The 24470-nt window shown below is 38.5% G+C and overlaps 1 protein-coding gene across 1 annotated transcript in view; it reads right to left on the bottom strand.

The window, feature by feature from the left end:
• Nucleotides 1-17129: 17129 nt before the first annotated feature.
• The window catches only part of CCSER1 (coiled-coil serine rich protein 1), a 603756-nt gene continuing 596415 nt past the window's right edge, over nucleotides 17130-24470 (bottom strand). Inside the window, exon 10 of the mRNA XM_058803928.1 lies at nucleotides 17130-17615. Coding sequence (XP_058659911.1) covers nucleotides 17130-17615 — 486 coding nt within the window. The remainder of the gene's footprint in view (nucleotides 17616-24470) is intronic.

A 24470-nucleotide genomic window follows, 5' to 3' on the forward strand; every position in this document is an offset into this window, starting at 1 on the left:
CTTGGAGCAGGAATAATTCCATTCCAGATGACCCTTGCATGGAATAGGTAACGACACAGAACACACACCACCCTAACTCAAGCAGGCAGCTTGGAAGAGGTAACAGGGTCCTGGGCTGTCATATCACACAGAAAAGGTTACTTTTAACAGTAATACATATAATTTCCAGCAATCTATTACTCCTTGGCCTGTCATGCAGGCTGACATGCTGTCACCATAATCACATATATAGTGGCACAGAGCAGAAAGTATTTTAATGGTATTTATCAGTACCTAGAAAAATGAAAGGAAAAGCATAATAATGCTCCTGACAGACAGAAAGCATTTGTCAACAACACTGATAGGCTAACAAAGGGTCAAATAAACCTTATCTTCTCAAAGCATCCATCCTTTTTCCCCCCTAAAAACCTTGCCTGATATTTTGATGCCTAGTACTTAGCCCTTGTTCCCATCCACTCCTTTTCTCAATTTTCTTCTCTAAAGCTGGAAATTCAGCAGATGTCCTTGCAAATTAAGAAGGAAGCTTGTGTATTTCTCCTTCCTGATTGGGCTCTCTGCCGGCTATCAGGAAGAAATAACCTTCAAAAGGTGACTGTCAGCCAGATTATTGGCAAGCAACATCCTTGTAATTCCAAACAACAAAGTGTAAGAGACAAGGGCAAATACAACTCTGTCTCTTTTACCTCCCAATATAGCAACCTGCTTTTATTTTTACACAGTGACCATTACTTCCATTAGGGACACACTTTGAAAGGTTCTCCACCATCAAAAATTAAAACTGACGGGGCAAGATCAAGAATTGCTCCAGCCTAATATTTGGAAATCACAAGCCAAACTCTCTCATTAGATATTGATCATATTTTACAACAACACTGACAATAGGAGAGATGGTGGCTACCCACAGAGAGACAAAATCAGCCCCTCCAGAGAGGAGCAAGCAGGAGATCCATCCTCTGCTCTCCCTGGAAAGGACGTGGTGGCACAGGCAAAGCTCCCATGAAGCATGCAGCTGCAGCACTGTCACTGGTGCCAGAGGTCAGCAGAGCCAGCAGCTGTCCTGGAGTGACCAGGGGGAAAATCTGCCCAGCCTGGTGGCAGAGCTGAGGGAGGATGCAAAGGCTGAGGGCCCTCAGGGACTCTGAGGGTACAATATCCCTCCCCCAGTCCATTACCCCTGAGAGAAATGCACCAACAGCCAGGGATGCCCTCTCACACCACAGGCAGGAGGGGACCAAGGGGAGTGCAAACAGGTTTCTGCTGACGAGGGCATTTGGCAACTATCTCCCAGCTTATCCCACCCACCCAAGTGGGCACAATAGGGCACTTGGGACCAGGCAAACAACAGGCATGAAGATCCTTCATGAAGGCTGGAGGAATTGCCAAGGGTGAGTCAGTTCTAGCTCCCAGATCATGACCACCTCATTAAGAGAATGAGAAGACCATTTGTAACTGGTGAGTTCCTTCTGAGAGGGACAGAAGCCCCAAGAGAACCACCAGACAGCCCATAGCAAAATGGGCTCCAGATGCCTCAGCCAGCCATCCCAAGGTCTTGAGGTTGCTCCTGATTGTCCTTACTGGGAGGAGCACAAGTTGTGTTTTCCTCTATCCTGCCAGTTGATGGGAATTATGGCAGTAGAAAGCAGGAAAACCATACAGATCAATACCTGGCTCCAAGCCTGGTGTCCTTAAACTCAACTTCACCATTTTCCCTCATCCCATGTTGTAACTTGCTTCACTTGCCTTACCCAGCCTGTTTTCCGGATGAGCTTAAAAACCTAGCCAAAACTTGGGAAGTAGGCTGATGAGAGAAAGACGAGAAAAGTACCACAGCAACATGTTTGTGCTAGAATTTGCATTTAGTCAAAAATAAGCATAACCACATAGTAATTTTTACTAAAATTGTTGTTTTAGTCAAAACTGCTTGTTTTGTTTTGGGTGCAAACAACTTGTTTACTTATTCAAATCAAGCCTCCTTGTTTTCTCCCTAGCTTAGCAAAACATGGTCATGTTGTTAAACAAAAACTTCATTCTTAGCCTTGAGTATTAGAAGTTTGACTGGGCTGTGGTGGCTCAACAAACTTATTGTACAGTAAAAACAGTAGTGTTGCTGGATGTTATACAAGATTTTTCCAAGTCAAATTGTCAGTTACTTCAAACAACCCTCATAGTTCATTTAATAACAGTAGGACCTTCACCCTGTTAGTCCTCAATATAACACACTAATACAGTGTTAAATTCTTAAATCTGCTGCCACACTGAGTAAAGGTCTCTAGACTGGGCAGAAAAAACAACCATTTTTCCTAAAAGTGCAAGAACAGCATACTAGAAGAGCAATGCACGCAGTCTTAAGACTATAAAATCCACATCAGTGAGAGTAATTTATCAAGGAAACCATACTTTTTTTTTCAGAAGAGAAATGTGGGGCCCCACAGAAGTGTGAAGAGCCCCAGGTATCCTCAGAGATTACAGAAGGGAATGCCAGGTAGTTGCTCTGAAGGATGAGACCATTTTTTGCTATTAGCACCAACAGCAGCACAGTTCCACAACTCAAGTAAACCCAAGCACAGATGTGTCTGCCAGTCCTTCAGGATGCATTTACAGTTGTAACTGGAACCCTCAGCCTCAGCATCTCCTCCAGGGATTGCTGAGGTCCTCTGCTTGTCTGATAAACCAGAAACTGCCCAGAGATTCTCAGGCTTCCCCACACCATCCCACACCACTGATAACAGGGGAGCTGACTCCATGTGTGACAAGAAGGGGTGTTGGTAAAGCATTTCTGCGGCAGCAGCTTTACACCATAGGGCACTGTTTCCAAATTGAAAAAAAATACTCTTGGAGCCATTTCTCTACACACATCACATCCCTTTCCCAGATGATTAGGCATTAATAGACTCACCCACGTTGTCTTGCATACTGATTACTTTGACTCTTCATTATGAAAATATAAGAGACATGTTTGAAAGACTTACTGAGCTTAAGGTAGGATTTAGTTTTTTTGTTTAAAAACAAACTTACTTTGCTAAGTCAAAGACACTACTTCCTGGTTTGCTGTATACATACAACTACATGCACAATTTTCTTTACCTACATAGGAGACAAACAAATGGATTCTCTCCCTGCCCTTTTCAGGGTGCCAGTTTCAAGTACTGCAGATCTTGCATAATCATCAGCATGATTTTTTATGGTGACAGATGGAAATTGTCATTATTTGTGTAAATATTTAAAGGGCCTTAAACAATTCCTATGAATATTTTTCTACTTTGAAAACACCTTAAATAATTCACTTTCCTAGTTGACTCTAATGACAACAAGAAAACAAAACACAGACTTGGCACCCTTAATGATATTCCTTCCAAACAGGAAGATGCTGTGGCTCCTGTTTTCCTAGTGCCAGATTTTAATTATACATATGTAAACTCCTACCATGATGTATTTACCACAGCAGGTTTTGCACTGGGGAGCACATCTCAGTTTCTGTGATACAGCACAAAGTGAGTTCGATCTCTTATGGGCTAAAGGCTTGCTGTCTGTGAAGTTATGACCCATGTACAAGTGGAGTTTGGGAGCTGCACAGAGTCTGCAAGAATCTCTCATTATGTCACAAGACAGGAGGCTAAAACCACCTGGATAACTGAGATTGCCATATGGCAGGTCCAAATAATAGGATGTGACCCAGTGGCCACATGCCCATGCTGCTGTGGGACAAGCTGCAGCTCTTGCAGAAGGCAGAATTTGACATGACCTGACAGCACAGCACCAAGGGCAGAGCCGGCATTCCTTATGGGTCAGGGCACATGCTCCCTATGTGCTCCTGTGGGTTCACTACCTATTTGTTCAGCAACACCTCTGCAGCAGCTATTTAAGTTAGACTGGAGCGACACATTTCTAAAAGAGATGCTCAAAGAAAAGGGGGAGGGCAATTTTTAAACCTGGGATGATTTTCTGTCTCATTTACAGAACAGTCCTCCAGTTTTATGGAGGCAACCTATTGGAAAGGCTTTAGAACCACATCAACACATCGTTGAAATATGAGTCAAAGAAATAATAGGTTTGTCCTGAAGCAGCCTGGCTAAAACACTGCAAGTTTGATTTCTTAGAAATACAAAAGTATTCCTCACCAGGGCAATTAAGGGCCAGCTAAATTGTGTCCCCATACACAATTTAGCTCCAAGTTACAGATAAAGAAAGTAAGATTCAACTTGCAGGAAAAAGCTTAAGGAAAAGGCCAATTCTTGGTCTCCTATTGGTCAGCCTCCACTGTCCAAGTTCTTTACTGATTTTGTAAGCTAGTTACTGTAGAAGGCAACCCACGTCCAGCCTTGCAGGGTTTCGTGAAATGTAGAAAGATTACATGACAAGGATCCTCAGTAGAGTAACTTCTGGAAAACAGGCTACAGAAACAGTCCCTCAAGGGATTTCATATGCAAAGTACAAAACATTTAACACAGACAGAATTTTCTCTGAAAACTACCAAGATATCTAACTCCTCCTCAAGTGAAAGACATTTACTGGTTAATTGAACCCATCCTTTTCCAAGCCAGCACAGGAAGGCCATTTTAGTACAAACCATCCAAAAGCTGATGGGAGTAGTATCAGAAGTTCTCCAATTTCTGGTTTTCTAGTGACCACTGGATTAGCTGAACCATGACATCAGCCCTACTGTGGCTCACAGAACGTGATGTTTGGAATAGATTAAACCCTTAAAAAGACAACAGAAATGCATCAGCTGTTTCCAGCAAACACCAGGATGTAAAAAAAGTGGAGAACTGAACAGACCAGAGTGTATCACTGCTCCCAGGGCACCACAGACAAGCCAAGCTCTCCCTGCACCTCCCTAAGAACTGCCACAGCCAACAGCTTCCTTTCAACATCTACCTTATCAGCTCTACCAAAACCAATTTATACAATCACACCTAAATCTGAGAACGCAGGACTCCAGGGGGAAAGGATACTTGTTAAGGCGCTTTTATCTCTCAAGCATCAGTGTCCTGAAGGCATTCTTTTTCTACCCACTTCTGAGCCTTACACTGCAAATATCTATTTTCTCAAGTCTTTAGTGCCTGTCATACACATGAGTCACAGAATTTTTTTTCAAGTACCCTTCACAGCAAAGTTTGCTGACAGGAGAGATGATTCCCCAGTTATTAATCAGATAACTACACCAAGACCTCATGCAGCAGATTTAGCGATCTCACTAGCACTTAGTTCCCAGAGTTTTGATATGCCATCCCATTGCTTATCACTGACAAGCCTTGTTGTGTCCCTTTCCCCCTTTCAAACTAGTTTAAAGAGCCCTGCTAGCAACTGTAGTAAAATCTTTTTTCACCTCTGGGAAAAGTGCATCCCATCAGGTGTCAGGAGATTTTCAAGGGAGGATGCCACAGAAGAGACCTAAGAAAATTTTATATCAATACACATGCACATTCTCCGATTTTTTTCTGTTCTTCCAATCAACATAGAAATAACAGTCACCAGAATATGCCCTCAGGAATTTCCAAAGGAAAAAAAAATGTCAGCAAGTTGCTGGGTCTGAGACTGCATTTACTGAGTATATTGAAATGCTTACTAACATCAGCCTTAAATTTCCACATTCCAGTACAATTAGAAGGTTAATTATATTTGAAAGGGTAAAACAAGAATGTAAAATTTATAAATGAATTTCTAATTAACTTATAATCACTTTTGAAATAAAGTACAGCAGTCATTTACTCAAAGCTGTCCACTGTTAATTTATATGTCCTAGTATACCACACCCAGCATCTGATTAATGCTCTGAAGGAGCTCAGGTCTTGATTTTTACTTTCATTTTTTCACCTCCTTACCTTATATATGTATATGGGCAGAGCTGTTAGGGCCAGTCAGAGTTCTGGTACAAGCAAACAGTCCAAGTGGGGAGTGGGGCAGAAAGAGAGCTGGGATTCCATGAAACACTGGGGCAATTCCACAAAACTGTCACTGAAACAAGATACCAGGCTCTTGAGGTGACTATTATATAACAGCTAAGAAATAGAGGTAGGATATCAGCAATTTAAGGAGGTGAAATTAATATATAAAAAACGTGTGTCACTGGCAGAAAGCAGAAGGGCAAGTAATCTCTGAGCAGCCGAATTGGCCTTAATGTCATGTCGAGTCACCTGGTCACTGAGGCAGCACTGCCTGCTGGAACTGCTAATGAAGTTCTTTATCAAGGCATCACCTAGGAGGGTTTTACGGTTTTCCAGGTTGTTACAAAGAGATACACCAGAGTTTAGCTCTGAATTTTTTTTCCTTGGAGCCTGCCTTTCAGTTCAGGAACCTGAGAGCAATATCAGAGCTGCCAAAGTCCCATTGAACTTAATTTGGATGTGTGAAAACCTTTAAAAAGGACCCCAGTTACTCCGCATGAAGTGCTGCCTTTTCCATTTTAGCAGCTTTTCCACTGGCTAGGAGTTAAAAACCTTCCTTTCACAGCAAAAGAAGATTTTCATTTTGCTTTCATTAATCCTGTTGCAGGGTATAAGCCTTTTGAGAAATGATGGGGGTCAATATCTAGCAGTGCCACCTCCCAGTCCATACAAATTGCTTTATCACAGCAAAATATTGCAGCGCTGTGGTTCCAAGATTTAGACTCTTGATTTAAAAGTTAGATTGCGCCCACTACACATTACAGTTTTCCTATGCCTTTACACATCAGACAGACAGTGACACTGTTCACATGGGTGAATTAATGTTGCATTTTGTGGACAACTTCTTTAGCTTTATGTAGTGGTGTGTTACCATAGAAACTAATAAAATTGCTTACTTCATATGCACTTCATCTGATGCTTCCCTAGTTCATACTTTTTTACGTCTTGGTGCAGCTAAGACACTGAGGTGCCTTAGCTCCTCTTATTGCTAATGAAGTGGAATGCATAGAAAATCCCATAGGAAGGTTCCTCTGTTGGAGGCAACACTTTCCTGTTTGTTCATAAGAGCTACTTTTCACTCCCTTTCCTCCTCCTCCAACATCCCATCACAGTATTTTTTCTTCCCATCTTCTTATCTAGCTTGATCTGCTTAAAAATCTTAAGGTAGAATCTAATAGACATGGGAAGAATTGTACCTCTACAGCAAGAAAGCAAAAAGGCTTCAAGAAGAGAAAACTTACAGTACGTTCACCTATAAAATTTTACACTAGATTTTATGTGTATGTATGCCCATGGGTTAGAACAAGCACAAATCTGGATGTTTTTCGCAGTTGGATCTTAAAAGATCAAGAGTTTTGGGCCTTAAGCTACCTAGTCTGAAAAAAAAAGGCCAAAACCAAATGCAGTAACACAAAAGAAATTACACACCAAGTGTAAGCGTAGGATTACACACCAAATTTTCACACACATATGTCAGAATTAGGAACACAGGTTCACACAACCTTAATTTGTAATCAGAGCTCTCTCCACTAAGCCATATTAATTAACAGAAAAAAATATCGCCTTCACTTTAGTAGGCACCATTCAAATTTTATAACGAAAATCAATTTATTAGAAGGAGAAATACAACAGATGAGTAATGAAAAACTGACATGACTCAAAAGGTCCATAAGCATATCAAACTAAGGGATTAAACAAAACCCAGTATTATTTAATAGGTAAAAAAAAAACCACTGGACTCCACAGCATAACCATCTCTGCTTAAATATTTCAGAACAGTAAACCATAGGAATGCATGGACTTACCAGAGCACTTCTTCAACTGGTTGCTTATAGCTTCTTTTGTGAAGAGAAGTCTTGAATTTGTGCATTTGAATCAAGTAAAGAGCCTAAACTAATACAGTGTTAAACCCAACTAAGCAAACAACAAAAAAACCCACTTAAATCAGATTATGCTACTCACAGGCCTTTACATTGTGCTACGCCAAAACACACTACCACTGTCTTCTCCTGGATGCTACCTACCCTAAACACCTGCTACTGATGAGGGCAATAATTTCCTTTCCACACCCTTACCTTTTAAGGCCTGGTAATTCTCTCACCACCTGGTAATGAAATCAATCACATGTGGAACTCAGTTCCTCATGTTCCCAGTGTCTCAAAGGGGTCAGGACAGTTAGGAGTACAGAGAGAAAGTTTTAATAAAGGAAATATGAAAAGAGGAAAAAATGAAGGGTGGAAGGAGGAATGGATTAAAATAACTGATGTAATTTGGAGCAGTATCTGCATCTGGCCAGTGCTGCAAGCAGGGCTGGAATGCAGCTTAGGGGTAGCTGCTGATTCCTCTGACACTGCTCTGCACAGCATCAGGGTGCTTGCAGCAGTGCTGCATGGAGATGTAATCATGTTTGCCACTAATCTGACTTGCACTCAGTCACTGTATGCAATACTTTTCTGAATTACATTTAATATGCTTAGAAAAAGTATTTCATGTTTGTCATCGAGTGAAATCGAGCTATGCTGATTATTAGTGTGCTTCCAACACTTGAAAAATCAGAGATCAATTCCCTTTAATTTCATATTAGTATTTTTTCAACCTGAAACTATGTTTAAGGCTTAGCTCATTCTCTGATGCGCAGTTTTTCTAAAGCAACAACATTCATATTATTTTCTGAGATATCACAACATAAAATATTATGAATTATAATGCTAATTGAGGAATTACTCTGCTGTCTGATGAATATTGTTTCATTCTCAGTAATCAGTAGCTTTTGAGGCATTTTTGTGACAGGGAATAAATTCCTGTCCTGTCATTTCATAAAAGAAGAGAATCCTTTACAAGGAAGCAAGAAAACATATATAATGTAACTATGAAAACATTTTCAGGCACTTTAAAGCCCATCACAACACAAAGATTAAGCTGGTCATTATTTCGGACACACTCAAGTTTCATAGAAGTGATGTTATGTGGGAAAGGCTCCTTAGCTCCCAAGCACTTTGCATAACCTGTGCTAACTTCAAAGAATCTTCCACTTTCCAGAACTTGTGTCTAATTTGATGTTTCTTTAGCTTCATTTAGTAGAACGCTGATAATACAGTAATTTAAATTCACTGAAAAATATCAGATTAAAAACTTTTCTACTATTTCAGCTTTATTTTTCCTTGCAAGACTATATATAAAGTCAAATAAGCTATTAAGCTTCATATTCCTGCCAGGGACCCAAATGCTACAAAGAATTCCCATAAACAGCACTGAAATGGAGCAGCTATTCAAGAGTGGATAGCAACAGGAAGAAACAGCTTAGAGTGAGACATATATTTTAAACAGTATTACTGAGAAAGTAGTAGGCATCTAAGTACTGTGAAATGAGCTGCAGCCATTTCTAGCTGAAGAATTGGAAGCTGAGCTGAGGCTTTCAAAGCAGGCACTGAAAATGGTGCACTGATAGAGATGCAAAAAGAGCCCCAAACAAACCCAAACCAATAAGCAGAACCCCACAAACAAATAAACCTCCTAGTCTGAGAATGCAGTGTGTACATTATGTACATGCAGGGAAAAGCTGAAATGGAACTCAATTATGACACTATGAGCAATCACTTTGGTCTTCATGCTTCTTGTATTTACACACTGCTGTTAGCGATGACAAATACTTTATAGCCTTACAAATGTGTAAGTTTGCTTATTTCTTCTATATTTGACTTAAAGTAATATGAATGATTTTGGCCCTTGAAGGTGAAGACATATCATTTAGATATGCTATGGGGAAAATGAAGCAAATTGGAGGAGTGCTTTATAATATCCTCAGTTGAAACCTGGGATGGACAACACAAAAATACACACATACTGTAAAAGCAAAAGATGTAGTGGGACAAGACACTGAAGAGAAAAAAAACAGAAGTGAAGCCTAATTTTATTCATGGAAATTGCTACATTCACACTAAGGACCACTGAAAAGTGGAGTAGGGAATTGAGAAATGTTGTGTAAGCAAATTTATTTGGACACCCAGGAAATAGTGTAATAAGGAATTTTCAAAATATCAAGGCAGAATTGTTTTGTTTGTTTGTTTGTTTTCCTGCAAGACAGTAGAATTTTTGTATATAATCTTTAGATTTTAATAAAATGTTCTGCACAGGTGTTTGTACTTTATTATTAGCACAGTAACAAATATCTTCAACCTAGAGTTCTCATTAAGCGAATAAAGAACCTCAAGGAAAATGTAATATTACACAGCCCCATGTAATATTATGTGGGGCCATGTGATCTGGTGTAATATTACATGGCCCCATGTAATATAGCATGGGGCCATGTGATATGGCGTAATATTACATGGGGCCGTGTAAAATACCATGGGGGCATGTGATATGCCGTAATATTACATGGCTCCATGTAATATAGCATGGGGCCATGTGATATGGCATAATATTACACGGTCCCATGTGATATGGTGTACTATTACATGGCCCCATGTAATATTGCATGGGGCCATGCGATATGGTGTAATATTATATGGGGCCATGTAATATAGCATGGCCCCATGTGATACGGTGTAATATTACAGAGGCCCATGTAATATAGCAGGGCCCCATGTGATATGGCGTAATATAGCATGGCCCCATGTAATATAGCATGGGGCTATGTGATATGGTGTAATATAGCATGGGGCCATGTGATATGGCGTAATATTACATGGGGCCATGTAATATAGCATGGCCCCATGTGATATGGCGTAATATTACATTACATTTCATTTATCTCATTTCTTGCTTTCCAATAGATTCACTTCATAAATATATTGCCTCAGTGTTATTTCACAGCAAATGGCTCTGCACCACCAGTCCTGGAACAGAAAAAGAGCCAATAATCTGTCAGCCTTCACCCTTCCATTAGACTTTTCTGAGCAACAAAACATCTGCTCTCCTCCTACACAGATTTTTTATATCCTGTTGATCCTCTTGCTTAAAACACATCAGATGAATCACTGATTAAGGACTTTGATTGCTTATATTCTGCTTGTGATGTTGATCATCTCTCCACACATTCTGTAGAGCACATACTAAAACATTTTATTTTTTTCACACTCTTAACCATGGAAAACAAATAGATTTTCTTTAAAAAGTAATTAATGATTTGGCAAACAAAGCCTAATGGTATAGCTGGACAAGCAACTTTAGTATGAAGGCCGTTTCTTGTCTTTTCTACTTATGTGGAGTGTTTGAAAAGTTGTTATATTTAGATATTAGGAAAAATACTTTTTATACATCATACCTTTCAAACAATAAACATGAATGACGTTTATGTCAGAAAAAATATTTGTGAGTTAGCTTTTAAAAGAAGAGGGATTTGACTGTTTTATGGGACTGCCTACATGCTTAAATTTAAGTAGAGTATTATGAACCCTGTTGAAATCAAGTTTAGGTTAGAAAAAAAATAAAAGTGCCTGTGTAATTAATATGAAACCATTCTATAAAGTGCATTGACATAAAATTGAAAAATTCAAAATAAATTAAAATTCTACTACTACTGTTGATATCCATATGCACTTTAAAATGACACTATTAGGGCCTTTTCAATGTGACAAAAAGCAGGGTCAAACCTGGCAATGTATTTATCTGTGCAGGTGCATAAGTAAGTCTTGACAGTTTTTGGGTGGATGTAAATCAGCTGTGACCTCAACTCACCTAACACAGCCTACCCAGACGTGAAAGGGACATTTTCTGTGAATGCACTGCTTTCTACTGCCCCAGCAGAACAGCAGTTCTAGTGGAAAATGTTAAAATATTTTAATGATGAGGTATTTTAAATTCTAAAAAAAATCCAGTGGAGCCTTCTCATAGCAGGAAAAACACTGTGGTGCATCCTGTCTTACAGAGTCATCACAACTCCATACCTAAGGGAGATGTTCCTGAAATCCAGAGAGACAGAAAGGGTCAGGATACAGAATATAAGGAGACAGTATTTGCCCACTAGAAAAATCTTCTCAGTGGAGTATTTTCTGTTCTACAACCTTTACCTTGATGTAGAAACAGATCTTATATTTGCCAGCTCCATCAGATTCTCACAAATCCTTCATAGTTAGGATCACTCAGGATAGGTTTCCCATCCCCAGGAAACACACAGAGACCTCCAGGTATTTTCTTTTTGCATTGATTTCAGAGTAGCAGGATTACCTCTGCAGAAATCCTCAACAGCCCTCCCTGTGTGTTTCAGGTATTGGATTGATGGCAAAAAACACACAGAACTAGAGGTAATGATTTCCAGGTAATGAAGGCAACAAAACCAACAAATCCAAAAATATTTCACAGCTGTACAGAATGCAAGTGACAGCTGTGGCTAGTGACAATCACAGATTTATGGGAAACATATGCTGATAAAAGCTTTTTCTTTTTTTCTTTTCCTTTTTTATGTTCTTGTCTTTAGACATAGGGAGATAAATTTTAAGTGCATTTTAAAATAAAAATTAACCACAAAATCTTTCCAAAATACTTCAATAAGTAAGTTTCTTTTTTACTGACTTTGCAACAACCGAAGGTCATTGAAGAAGAAGATAATTAAATCCAGATTTTTCTAGACTGAAAATATATTGCAAATCTCAAGCTCCTCTGGGAGGATATCCAATGTCTTTATTCTGTGAGGAGTTAGGATCAGATCTGTTACAGTGGATGAACTCTCACCTCCTGGGCAGATCACCAGTGAGCAAGCAAACAGAGTTTGCTTGGTTAAAACAGAGTTTACAAGGTTAAAACAAGCACATGGCATTTTTATCTCAAAAAAAACCCCAACAACCCAGCAAGGTGTGTTCTGCAGCTGCTGAAATTTCTATATTATTTTAGAAGTGTCTTATATGGGACATGTTAAAGTAAAGACTGTTTAAAGACACGGTGGTCTGCATGATTTGAGGCTGCTCTCCTGAGGAATCTCTGTCAACTTCTTGCTGGCTGAAGAGCACTCAGATATATCCTGGAAAGGATGCTGTGTGTTATTCCCAGCTGAGGGAAGACCTCCATGGATACTTTCAATTTATTTCTCACACTGTAGGGCTTGCTTTCTCTAGAGCAAGTTTCAAACAGCAAATTCTCCCTCCAAAAAAATTCATTGGGGTGAGAGTGATAGAAGCCATGGAACATATTTCATTACTGCACTCAGATAGAGAAGTTCCCAATATTGACAAACGTATCACCTTTACAAATATTTGTGAGAAGACTCCCCTGTACATTTTTCTCCAGGTATTTATTTAAAGAATTTGCTTTTTGTTAGATGTTACTCTAGTTCATTTGTGAACTGTGCAGATGTACAAAGGGGTTTGCAGGGTTTTTTTGCTTTTGAATGTGAAGGGGAAAAAGAAGTGCATTCACCATAGATCATGATCTGATGCTTTTTTTAGATGGTTTTCTTGTCTTTTTTGACCCAGGAAAGATTTCCAGATTTAGAGAACTCCTATGCATAAACTGAGACTAGCTGGATTAAAGGCCACAATCCCAATCATCAGGTGACTTAACTCAGCAGAACCTAATCAAAGACAGTGTCATACCAATCAAACCAGTGGAGATATGGCACAACTCTTAGGGCATGTAAAGCACACTACTGATTTGTAAACACCTTATTTTTATTAGTCTGAAAAGTGTACTGTGTATTTAACAGTATAAAGTGAAACAGCACAGACAGGAATCATTACTTCCAAACTGGCTCTTTGGAAAAACCACCAATTTTTATTGGTAATGAACCTGTAATGACTCGAATGACCCTGTAGGACAAATATTAACATTTTGGTAAGCTTTCAAATATTTATTGAAACATCATTTGAGCATCATAGTCTGGATAAACACCCTTTCACAATTTCCAGGAACAAAGACACATAAGGAAAGCTCTTCTAACATTTATGTGGAGGTGTGTGGAAAAAAACCAGTAAGTCTGGATTGAAGTAAAGGCATCTATTCTGGCTGTTTCATTTTCATAGAGAGGGCTGGCATGCCTGGAAAGGTGGCAGAAATTTATGTTGCTGGATGCTTTCATAGGCTACTAAATAGCCTAAATAGAGGAGAGCTTCGTGGCAAGGTTCCTTTTTCCAGTATGCACAAGCACAAAGCTTGAGCTTCATCTGCATGCACAAGTTATAAAAAAACCTCTTTCCACTGCTCTGAGGGCCAAACATAAAAACAGTATTGGACAAATGTTTTCTTTCCATCTCAAGATTTTATCACCAGGGCTGCCCCTAGCATGTTATTACATCTTATGAAGGTGTCCTAGTCAGGGTAAGGCCAGAGATCATGATAAGCACATTTCAGGTGTGGCTCTGGTAAATTATCAAAAAAATATTTAGGGCACAGATCTAAGGTTTATTTTTCCAAGTGATTGCTCTAAAAAAGTGGGATGGACACTGCTTCAAGTGGGAACAGTTTTTCTTCGGGGATTTTCTCCTCCTTATAATGCCCTCTATCACACTGAAAGACATGGAACTAACCAGTCATTTTAAGCAGAAACTTTGCAGTTATGCTTTGTAGTACAGAAAGAGAGAAAAAAGAAGGGAAGAAAGGTACATCCATGGAAAAAAATAATAAATGCCTTTTCCCCCGGTGTCATGTCTTTGGATATGTACAGCCTTGGAGAAATGTATAAATAATTTTGTACATGGAACTCTTAAAAAACTAGAGATTTTTAGTACAAAGGAAGCAATTCACTGCAAGAATGTCCACATGCTGTTGCTTTATGATTTCCTATATACACGAGAGGACCAAAGAAAGGACCTCTTTTACAGTTACTGCTGTACTGTACATTAACATGTGGCTAATACCCTTCTCTGGGTGAGATTTACACTCAGTATTACAAATAACATAACATTGCTGAAAATACTGATACAAAACAGCTTCAAGATGACATTTTAAAAATATCCCTCATATTTATTGAACTGTTTTTTTCCAGTTTTTCTAAGTTTCAGCTCTATAAAAGATTCTCCAAGAAAATAGTAGCATTTGAAATGCTATTTTTGAAGTTTATAGATGGATTTTTTAAATAAAGTGTAATCCAAAAGTCCATTTTCCCAGGAAAAAAACAACTATAGATACAGTACCTAACCTAAAACTGAAGAGGGTATTGGTTTGTTTTGCTTTGCCTTTTTTCAACATAGTACAATACATTTGTATCCTGGAAAAAAATTCCTTGATTACAGTGTCTGTTTAATTTATTTACAGATCTGAAATTGAATTGCATACATGAGCTCTTGAGATGAGCAATACTGAAATGAATTGATAGCAAGAATTAATAGTCTCCTTTCAATCTACCATGACTTTAAGATATTGCTAAGAAGAAGTGATTCTGAGTAGCGAAATTATCTTATTATTATTTTAAAGTTGCTTGGTAGACTTTAAATTATGAGTTTCAATGAAGGACTGGTAGTCTTGAATACCCACAGTTAATTCGGTAAAGCTGTGTTTGCAATTTTTGCACATTCTGTATTGGCAGTAGCAATGCACACATGAACATGAAGAATTTTGGCAAATGTTTGTCTTGGTTCTTACGTATCCCTCTCTGGATACCCAAAATTATCACTACAGAATATTCAGACAAAACCTGCTCTCTTCAATATCAGATAATGTAATACATTCTGCTCTAAAAAATATAAATTCCTCAATAAACAGAAGCCTGAAATTTCAGGCTGCTGAGTTACTTTACAGAATATCTGCCAAGATAATGGTCTATTTTTTTTCTTAGTTTAAGCAAGACTTGTAAATAAAATTTCCTTGTAATAATCCAAATATTAAGTAGTGAAGCAGATATATTTAACACTAGGTAAAATTTTGTCTTTATTTCATACACTCTATGTGACAACTTTTAAAAGTTGCAGATTTTTAGTGGCTACAGAAGCTTTATTTTTCATTATATGCTATCTGTTAAGTCACAATGGCTTGTTTCTGTGTGTGAGAATGTGCTGCAACCTTGTCTTTCCTTATTAATCACTGGTTACACAGAGAAGTGACTTGTCTCAGATTTGCCTCAATCATACTTAAATGTGCCAAATTATTTTTAAACTACTCACTGCACGTGCCATTGTAACTCAAACAGATTACCCTGCACCAGAAAGTGTCATGTTTCACATATTTGACATGTTTGGAGTAACTGACTGAGAGATTCTCAAGCCTCTGAGAGGGAAAAACCAGATATTTTGCAACCAACAGGTCTCCAGGTTCTGTGGCATGTTCAGATTATTTCATACTCCTGGAGACCAGGCAATAAATTAATCTCACTTGTCTGTTACATGTCAAGACTAACAAACCCAGTGAGCTGGTGTAAACCAACAGGTCCTGAAGTGCAGATGATACAGCCCACAGAAATTATGACTGATGCAGGTTGTTCAGCCTGGGTAATAAGATGATTTCTCTTACTTTAGGCTTTCACACATTTTTGGTTTGGGAAGTGGAATGAAATTATAGGATGAATTACACAGCAGAATGTCACATCGCATCATGAGTGCTACAGTGCCTGTAAAGCACAAAGATCACCACCACTTGACATGCCCTCATAGAACCAAAACACTCAGAGAAATGTAGCTAAATAGAAGTGTGAAGAGGGAAGGGGAGGTTGAGGAAACAAGCTGACATCCTCAGTCTGGGACCCAATTTACTGACTCAAATACCTGGCAACTCTCTATGAACCTGTTAGAGGAAAATCAATTACTTCCTCCACTTGTAGCATGAGGCACTCATGAAACACATACAGCAGGAAGTGGTAACACTCTGTAAGTTACCAAATTTCACTGTATTAAAAAAAATGTGTAAAAAGAGGGTCCTTAAAGATTTCTGACTCCTTATTTCCCTAATCTCCATGGAATTCAAGAGGGTTTACTAATTACTTATCTATTTATTCCTCACATCTACTTTAACAGTAATATTATTAAACATACAGGTTTTATTTAAGATCATCTTCTAGAACTTCAGGGAATCATAGTGACTTATAGAGGGGTAAAATATATTTAGCCAATATTGGACTAGCAGTGCCAGCCAAATGGTCCCATTTATTAACTCATGGTGACTTCTGCATGACAAATCAGCCCAGATATTTAACAATCTCATTCATCCTTTTGCCTCAGTCCAAGGTGGGAAAATATGGAACCTACAGACAAAGTTAAATTTTTATTGGTTTTTTTTTTCACATGAAAGTAGCAGCAGATGAGAACTGAAGACAGAGCTCTAGGTGAGCTTACATCCCTCTTTAATCAACTCTCCTTCCACGGCAAGAAAATAAGCACCTTGTTAGCCATCTTGTTGACCTAAAGTCTGTAGCTCTGCCGTGTGCAGGTTGTGGTGGAGGAAAACGTTCTTCCTGCTGTACATGTGTAGGGAGATGGGTCCCCTGGGGGGCTGTCCCAGTCTCCCTGTGAAGGTGCTGTGCTGCCGAGGCACAGCGCTTTGGTCCTTGGGAGCTCCTGGGAACGCGGGGAAGCCGTCGGCCTTGGACGCGGCCTGGGCTGGGCTGGCGGCCGTGACAGCCAAACCGTTCTGGGCCGCCTCTGGGGCCAGGCTCTCGTATGTGCCCCGCGTGTGCTTGATGGCTTCCACGAGCTCCTTCTCCTTCAGGAGGCTGCTCAGACACAAATTGGACAGCTGGCAGCTCTTGCTCTCATACGCTGCTGCTTGGTTGCCTGGTGGGTGTCTAAAAGGGTCCTCGGTGGGAGTAAGTGCTGACTTTCTGTCCCTTGTGCTGAGGTTTTGGCTCACCGTTCTGACTGGATATGTAGTCTGGGGAAACAAAAGAAGGCAAAACAAAAAGTATTAGCTGTGACCGCGGTCACAGGGGTTTGCAGGATGAGAGAGAGACGAGAATGTTGACTCCATGATCAGAAGGCTTGATTTATTATTTTATGATATATATACTACATTATAACTATACTAAAAAGAAATAGAAAGGAAAAGGTTTCTCAGAAGGCTAAGCTAATAATAGAATAGAAAGGAATGTTAACAAAGATCTGTGTCTCGGCAGAGAGCGAGAGCTGGTGGTCAGTAAATCCAAACATCCACAGGAGACCAATCACGGATCCACCTGTTGCATTCCACAGCAGCAGATAACCAGTGTTTACCTTTTGTGGCTGAAACTTCTCAGCTTCAGCAGGAAAAATCCTAATGAAAGGATTTTAATGAAAAGATGTCTGTGACAAATACCAATGGAACACAGTAGAGAAATGGTGTGGAGTACATAAACCACTCCTCACTACACATGAACAGCACATGGGTCAGGTAGATTAAAATGAAAGACGAGTCCAATTGATGGTAAAACTTCCAAAACTTCATTCACATTTAATAGCACTAGGATTGAAAAATGTTTTCTACAGGAAATGATTTGGCCATTTTCCTTAAAAAATAGTTTAAATCAAAGGAGGATTTCTTTTTCAGAACATAATAAATGGATAAGAAGTTTTCATGAATTGTAAGCAGATTTTCAAAAGCATTTCACATAATGAAACAAAGAGAATTTTGATAGCATACAGTTCAACACTTAATACTCTCAAATCCTTACAAAATATAAAGAACATATTTGTAAATATCTTCATACCTCGGTTAAGCTCTGAACATGTTCAATTTTCACTGTCCCTTGAATCCAGGTGTTTTGTTGTGTATTTACAAGTCAAATGCATGCTACAGGAGAGCACAAATTTTATTTATATTTTTATTTATATTTTTCCAGTTGTCTGGAAAAAAATACAATGTAAGAAAGATTCTAGCATGTTACCAACTTCTGATGTGCAAGCATGCATGCACCTGATTTTGTTGGAATTATGGTAATTTATCTGTGCATGGGAAATTAGATCACTGCAGACTTTCAGTGTGTGCCTGGTGGATGCTTCGTACTGTCCCTAGAACACCTGACTGGGGAGGAGATGATGGTACCCTTTCCCAGAGAATGGTTAAAGAAATTGGTTAATTTGAAACACATGTCCAATTTGACTCCTTACATGTTTTCCACACAGAACTCTGAAAGGACACAGGAGCAGCTTCTTGACATTTACATTGACTTATGGGTTCTGATGTTGCAGAACAAAGCTGAGAGAATAAAAAATACTACCAAGTCTTCCAACAATATTTGGCTAAAAATCTTTCATGGTCTTTCCAAGATTCCACAGGAAACTCAGATCTATTGTTTCAGAATTAATTGTATCACTTGACACGCATTTCTATTTTAAGCACCACAGAAGAATGATACTGTCAGTATTCATAGCTTAAACCCTTTTTTTACTGCAGGCTAATGGTCATGATTCCATGCAGAGCCATATGCAGGTTTGGGTATAAGGATTGCAGTGCATTTTAGGCATCAGAGATGATATTTAAAAAAAAAATTATTAGGAATGGAACATAATTTTTTCCTACTTTATTCAGTGCTGATTGCACACAGATTTATAAATGGGAGTTGAACACTTCTGGAAAACATGACTTCAGTTTTTATATCTGCAGCACATAGGTGCTGAAATGAAATTCTATTGAATTCTTAGGGTATCATTCTTGGGAGGATCTGTCTGTAAGTTCAAACACTTTCCATCCATCCATCCATCCATCCATCCATCCATCCATCCATCCATCCATCCATCCATCCATTATTTAATTCCATGCCAGTAAATATAATATTTCTATTGGGACAAGAGTCAAATTTAATGCCCTGTCAAATATCCAAGTATTTATTTTAAGGGAATGATTCAGGAGTTACAATATGTCACCTAGTATCTTGGAAAACTTAAAGATTGATATAGGACCTTTCACTGGGAGACCTCCAGTCTGTCCTGAGCTTCTGGTTAATCCCAGTTTATCCCTCTGGACATTTATGGTCCTTAATCATCTGTTTAAGGACCCTCATCAACGTAACTGTACAGCCTTCTCCTCTAAGATTTTTTCACTATATTACTTTTACTTTTAGAAAAGGTCTTCCTAATGTCTAAACTGCATCTACATGGCTTCAAGACCTTCCTTCTCTCTCTCTCATGAAAATGAAGAAAGAATTTCTGTTTGATCTTGAATACCTGTTTATGGTTTCAAAGAATGCTGTCAAGCAACCCTTTAATTCTCTCTGCTCTAGAATAAAAAAATATCACATTGCTTTTTTCTCATAGGACTCATCTGCTAGACTCTGAGTCACTCACACTTCTCTTCCCTACAGATCCCCTTCAATAATTCCACTATTTTTTTCTGGAAGTAGAAGGCTCAGGAGTACAGTACTCAAGGTAACCCCCCACCATTATGAAGCAGAACAAATACTATTAGCGTCCTACGAGGGACTTCTTCATCTGCTTCTTAGTAATTACTCCAACAGGAGGCTAGTGATTTTATTTGGCAACAGCATGAAATTGTTCATTCATCATCATCTAGTTGTCCACAATATTTTCATGATTTTTAATGCAAAATTATACCTAAATTCAGTTGATTATTGTTACCTGTTGTCACCTATTGCTTTTTAACTTGATGAAAAGCTGTTATGACTATCTAGCACTGGGGTGTTTCTTTCCTCTTCCTTATCAAGGTTATAGTTCACTTGAAATATTTTCCAGTTAGAAAATAAATGCTTGGTTTGTAGGTCTATGTAATATTGGCTTCTGGTTACTGGCTGATGGGGGAGACAAAGTGTGTTTATGTATCAATAAATGTTTAATAATATACATGTGGTTCGGGAAGGTCTTAGTTCTCTGAAACTCTAACTTGCTGAAATTCCCCTCCTATTGAATAATTAAACAAATACCAGGTGGTGACAAATTAGGAACTAATCTACCTACAATAAAACACCAACAGAAATTCAGAATATGCCATCATAATTTTAAGAAATTGGTTTGGTCCTGTCCCCAGCAATAAGATAATAAGATGGTTAACAGGGAAAGACAGATTCATTCTATCAGGTGCACAGTTACACATAAATGAGCAGAGACTTTAATGAAACACTGCTAAAACCCAATACTATTGTTGTTATCTATGATAAATTACAGAAGAACAGCTTCCAATCAGGAAAAGAGAGAACAGTTGTCAGAGAGGAGTCAAAATCAACAAGAAATCCTCATCCCAATGACGTTATTCTCCCTCCAAAATATTGTCAATAAAGAGTCCAGGGCTGGTTTGATTTTCATGCAAGTTATTTTTTGGTACAATTGTAACATTTTTATAAAAATTGCAATGTAGAGGATTGAAAGTAATTAATTCTTATTTTGTTGAATTCAGGTAATTTACTTTGAAAGAATGCAGTGCAACCAAATTTTCTTGCTGGTCCATTTTACAGTTATTTTACAGATCCTCATGAACTGGGCAAAATAAGAAAAATGTCTCAGAATGAGACCCATAAAAAATCTCCCAAACCAGACCAACTTTGGACCAAGTTAAACATTTATTTTTAACCTATTTCTCCTTATCTTCCTGTAGGTGATTAAGGCAAATTTCCCAGCACTGAACTTTCAGGTACCAACCGCGTTCCCTGAGCATCAGACATGAGCGAGCAAAGCCACAATCCCAGCGCATCTGTTGGCCAATTCCAAGGCTGAGTCCTTGTCCAAAGCTGAAGGTGGCTTGGTGCCAGTCGTGCTCCAGCTCAGCCTAGAGCAGCTGCAGGGCTGCTGTAAACTGCTGCTTGGCAGAGCTCCAAGGAGCCGATCTGCCAGCTGGTGGCTGCTGAACCAAAAAATCCATTCATCTTTCTCCCTTTTATTTTTCGGTAGCTCAGCTAGAACCAACAATTTCTTTGCCCCAGAAATCCCCAATGCCACTCTATAGTCTGCCTAACTGTGGACTCAGGAAATGGGCTGCAATTAGGATGCAAATGGGGTTCTGAAATTTCTTTCAAAAGTAGCCCGTTTTAAATATATGCAGCAGAAAGAAAAGGCCTCCTTTGTTGTTTCAAATATGTCTTAACCTTTAAGCAAACATCTGGATTTGAATTTCCTGATGATATTAAACACACTCACAAGAAGTGCATGCCTTCATGCTTGAGTCTACTTTCCAAAAAGGAAAAAAATTATTTTAATAAAATCTGATTGGCAGTACAATTTTAGTCCATTTCTATCATGATCACTCCTGTTTTAAGGTACATAAGTGTAAGAAAGTTCAAAATAATTTAGCTTTGATTATTCCAAACTAGTGCTAAATAAATTAGGATTGAACCGAAATGGGAACTCAATATTCTTAAAATATTCTTTCCATAATTTTTTGAGGACTCATTTTTGTGCTTGTAAGTGTAATAACTTTTTCTTATATTAAGGAAAAAAACCCAAGGCCCTTCAACAACCCAGTGGTAAGTAAGGAAAATGTACTACTTTTACAGAAAACTCCAGAATGAGATGTTATAAACAAAACACTGCAGCCATTCATCATTTTCCATTTTCAAAGCCAATGAGTGAAATATGACAAGAGTTAACAACAAGACAACACTGCTGCAGGACATTTGAAAGTGAATATTGTTTCTGACTGTCTGGTGATAAAATACTAATAAAAAATGACAGGGAAAGACATGAATTACAAAAACACCCCAAAAAGGGTGCAGATTTTTAAGATGTTTGGGCCCAGAGGCATTTGGGAGTCTTAGATGCCTATAACGTAATTCTTCCAAGCACAGCAACTTTCTTAAATGCATCATTGTGACAACAGACATAGACAATAAAACCAAACAAAACATGCTCTCATCGGTGTACCTGCTGCACCCCGACAACCAAACAATGCTGTAGCTCAAGAACATGGTTTTACCACCCCAAAGGATTTTACACTTTCAGAGGTGTTAATGGAAGCACACTGTAGAGAGCAATTATTCTGACAGGAACCTGAAGACTTTCTCAATTCCATCATGTTTTCTACTGCTTAATTATTTTGTGTTTGCTGATACACAAGGAAGGTAAAACGTGTTCCCAATGCAATATTTACTACGTGGCCCAGCATGGCTCCCTTGGTCCTTGTCAGGTCTCAGCTGGATTGCAGCACCTGCCACAGAACTGCCCCAGTTTGCAGCCTAGCCCAGACTCTTAAAATATAAAGCAACATAAAGGAGTACAGACACAAAACAAGGTGCTATAGCTCTATATTTCTTTTAAGGATGGAAAGGATGAAGCCCTTCATGATGCTTTTGAATTTATACACCTTCAGGTGCCTTTTGCAGTTCTGACAGTTTATAAAAGTGCAGATCTAATTTACCAAAACACAGGTTAACTCAGTGCTTTGATATGCCACATCTGTCACTATGTCAGCTTCTTAATTTCTACACCTCCTCACTTTTGTGCTTACCAGCTTCCAGCCTAGAGATGATTCAACACAAAATGTAATTTAGCTGCAGCAGGTAATTGTTCTTCATTCAAGTCTCTTAAAAATCACTCACTCCTATTGATTTCAGTAGCACCTGGACTGAGAGTGTAGCTTTTACAGTCCAGACCTGCATCTACTGTACATCTCATGCTGCCTTCTGGCAGCACAGGACAAATGAAAGAAATAAAGTCCAGCATGGCAAAATAAGGCATGGACTTTATCAACAGGTTATGAGTAAGAACCAGCTGCTGATCAATTTTTCATCTCTACTGTTGTCCTTTATAAAATGAATGCAGTCAACATAAATCACAAACATTTTTCTTTCTGCCTTTCAAACGCTTCCATTTCCTTACTGAAAGCAAAAATTATGAGATACTAAAATGCTGCCTCTTTGCAATAAGGCAATTTAAACAAACAGGCAAATGGAATAAAAGTTAACTATAGTGGTGAGTTAATATCCTAAAAGAATTTTATAGTAGTGAGGATACAATGTGAGAAGCAACAGACTGAGTGCTTAAAAAAATATTAATCTTCTCATACCATGGATTTATCCTTGGCAAATTTTATTTATCTGAGTAATAATGCAAAGTTAAGATAACAAGGTGTAAAAGATGTAGTGCTGTTTTATAAAGCAGGAAGAAAACAACAAAGGATTTCCCATTAATTTCTAGTAACAGGAAATCACTGCTCTGCACTCTCAATACTGCATTGCAAGGGTTAAGTGGAAGATTTTTCTCATCAGTAAAGCTAAGGAGAAGATGCAGCATTTTACAACTGTTTGCCACACCTTGAAAATAAAACAATTAGAACTTTGGAGCTGTTAATCACATTCTTCAAAAATACTACAAAATTCATTTAGAAGATACTAAGAACACCTTTTTATACACTATGGCTTAAAATTTAAAAAAATCCTGCAAATACTTATGAAAATGAAAGCTACTAAATAATGTGGATCTTTCAATGACAGAACTACCAAACAGCAGGACATTCTATGTGAAATAACATATCTTATGTTTCTCAGTCTACATCTAAGATCTTCCCCAAGATCAGAAAGTCAAAATGGAAAACGGAATGAACTTTTCTTTAGTTGTAGATGCAATGGACTTTTAAAGACATTTAAAAAATCTGATAAATCCCTAATCTCAGAAACATCCTATCTTCAGCAAATACTAGCTCCCCTATCTCCACCAATTCTCATAACACTTCTGCTCCTAAAAAAGAAGCCTTTAGCATCTTTTTTACTGATCTTGTATCCCCCTCAGGTTCTTTGGGCAGACACAGCTATTGCAGCCAACAATGAGGAGAATCTCCTCATTAAGCTCTTTTCATGCACAGGCTCCACCT

This window comes from Ammospiza caudacuta, chromosome 4 (assembly GCF_027887145.1).
Source record: "Ammospiza caudacuta isolate bAmmCau1 chromosome 4, bAmmCau1.pri, whole genome shotgun sequence".
NCBI classification, from domain to species: domain Eukaryota; kingdom Metazoa; phylum Chordata; class Aves; order Passeriformes; family Passerellidae; genus Ammospiza; species Ammospiza caudacuta.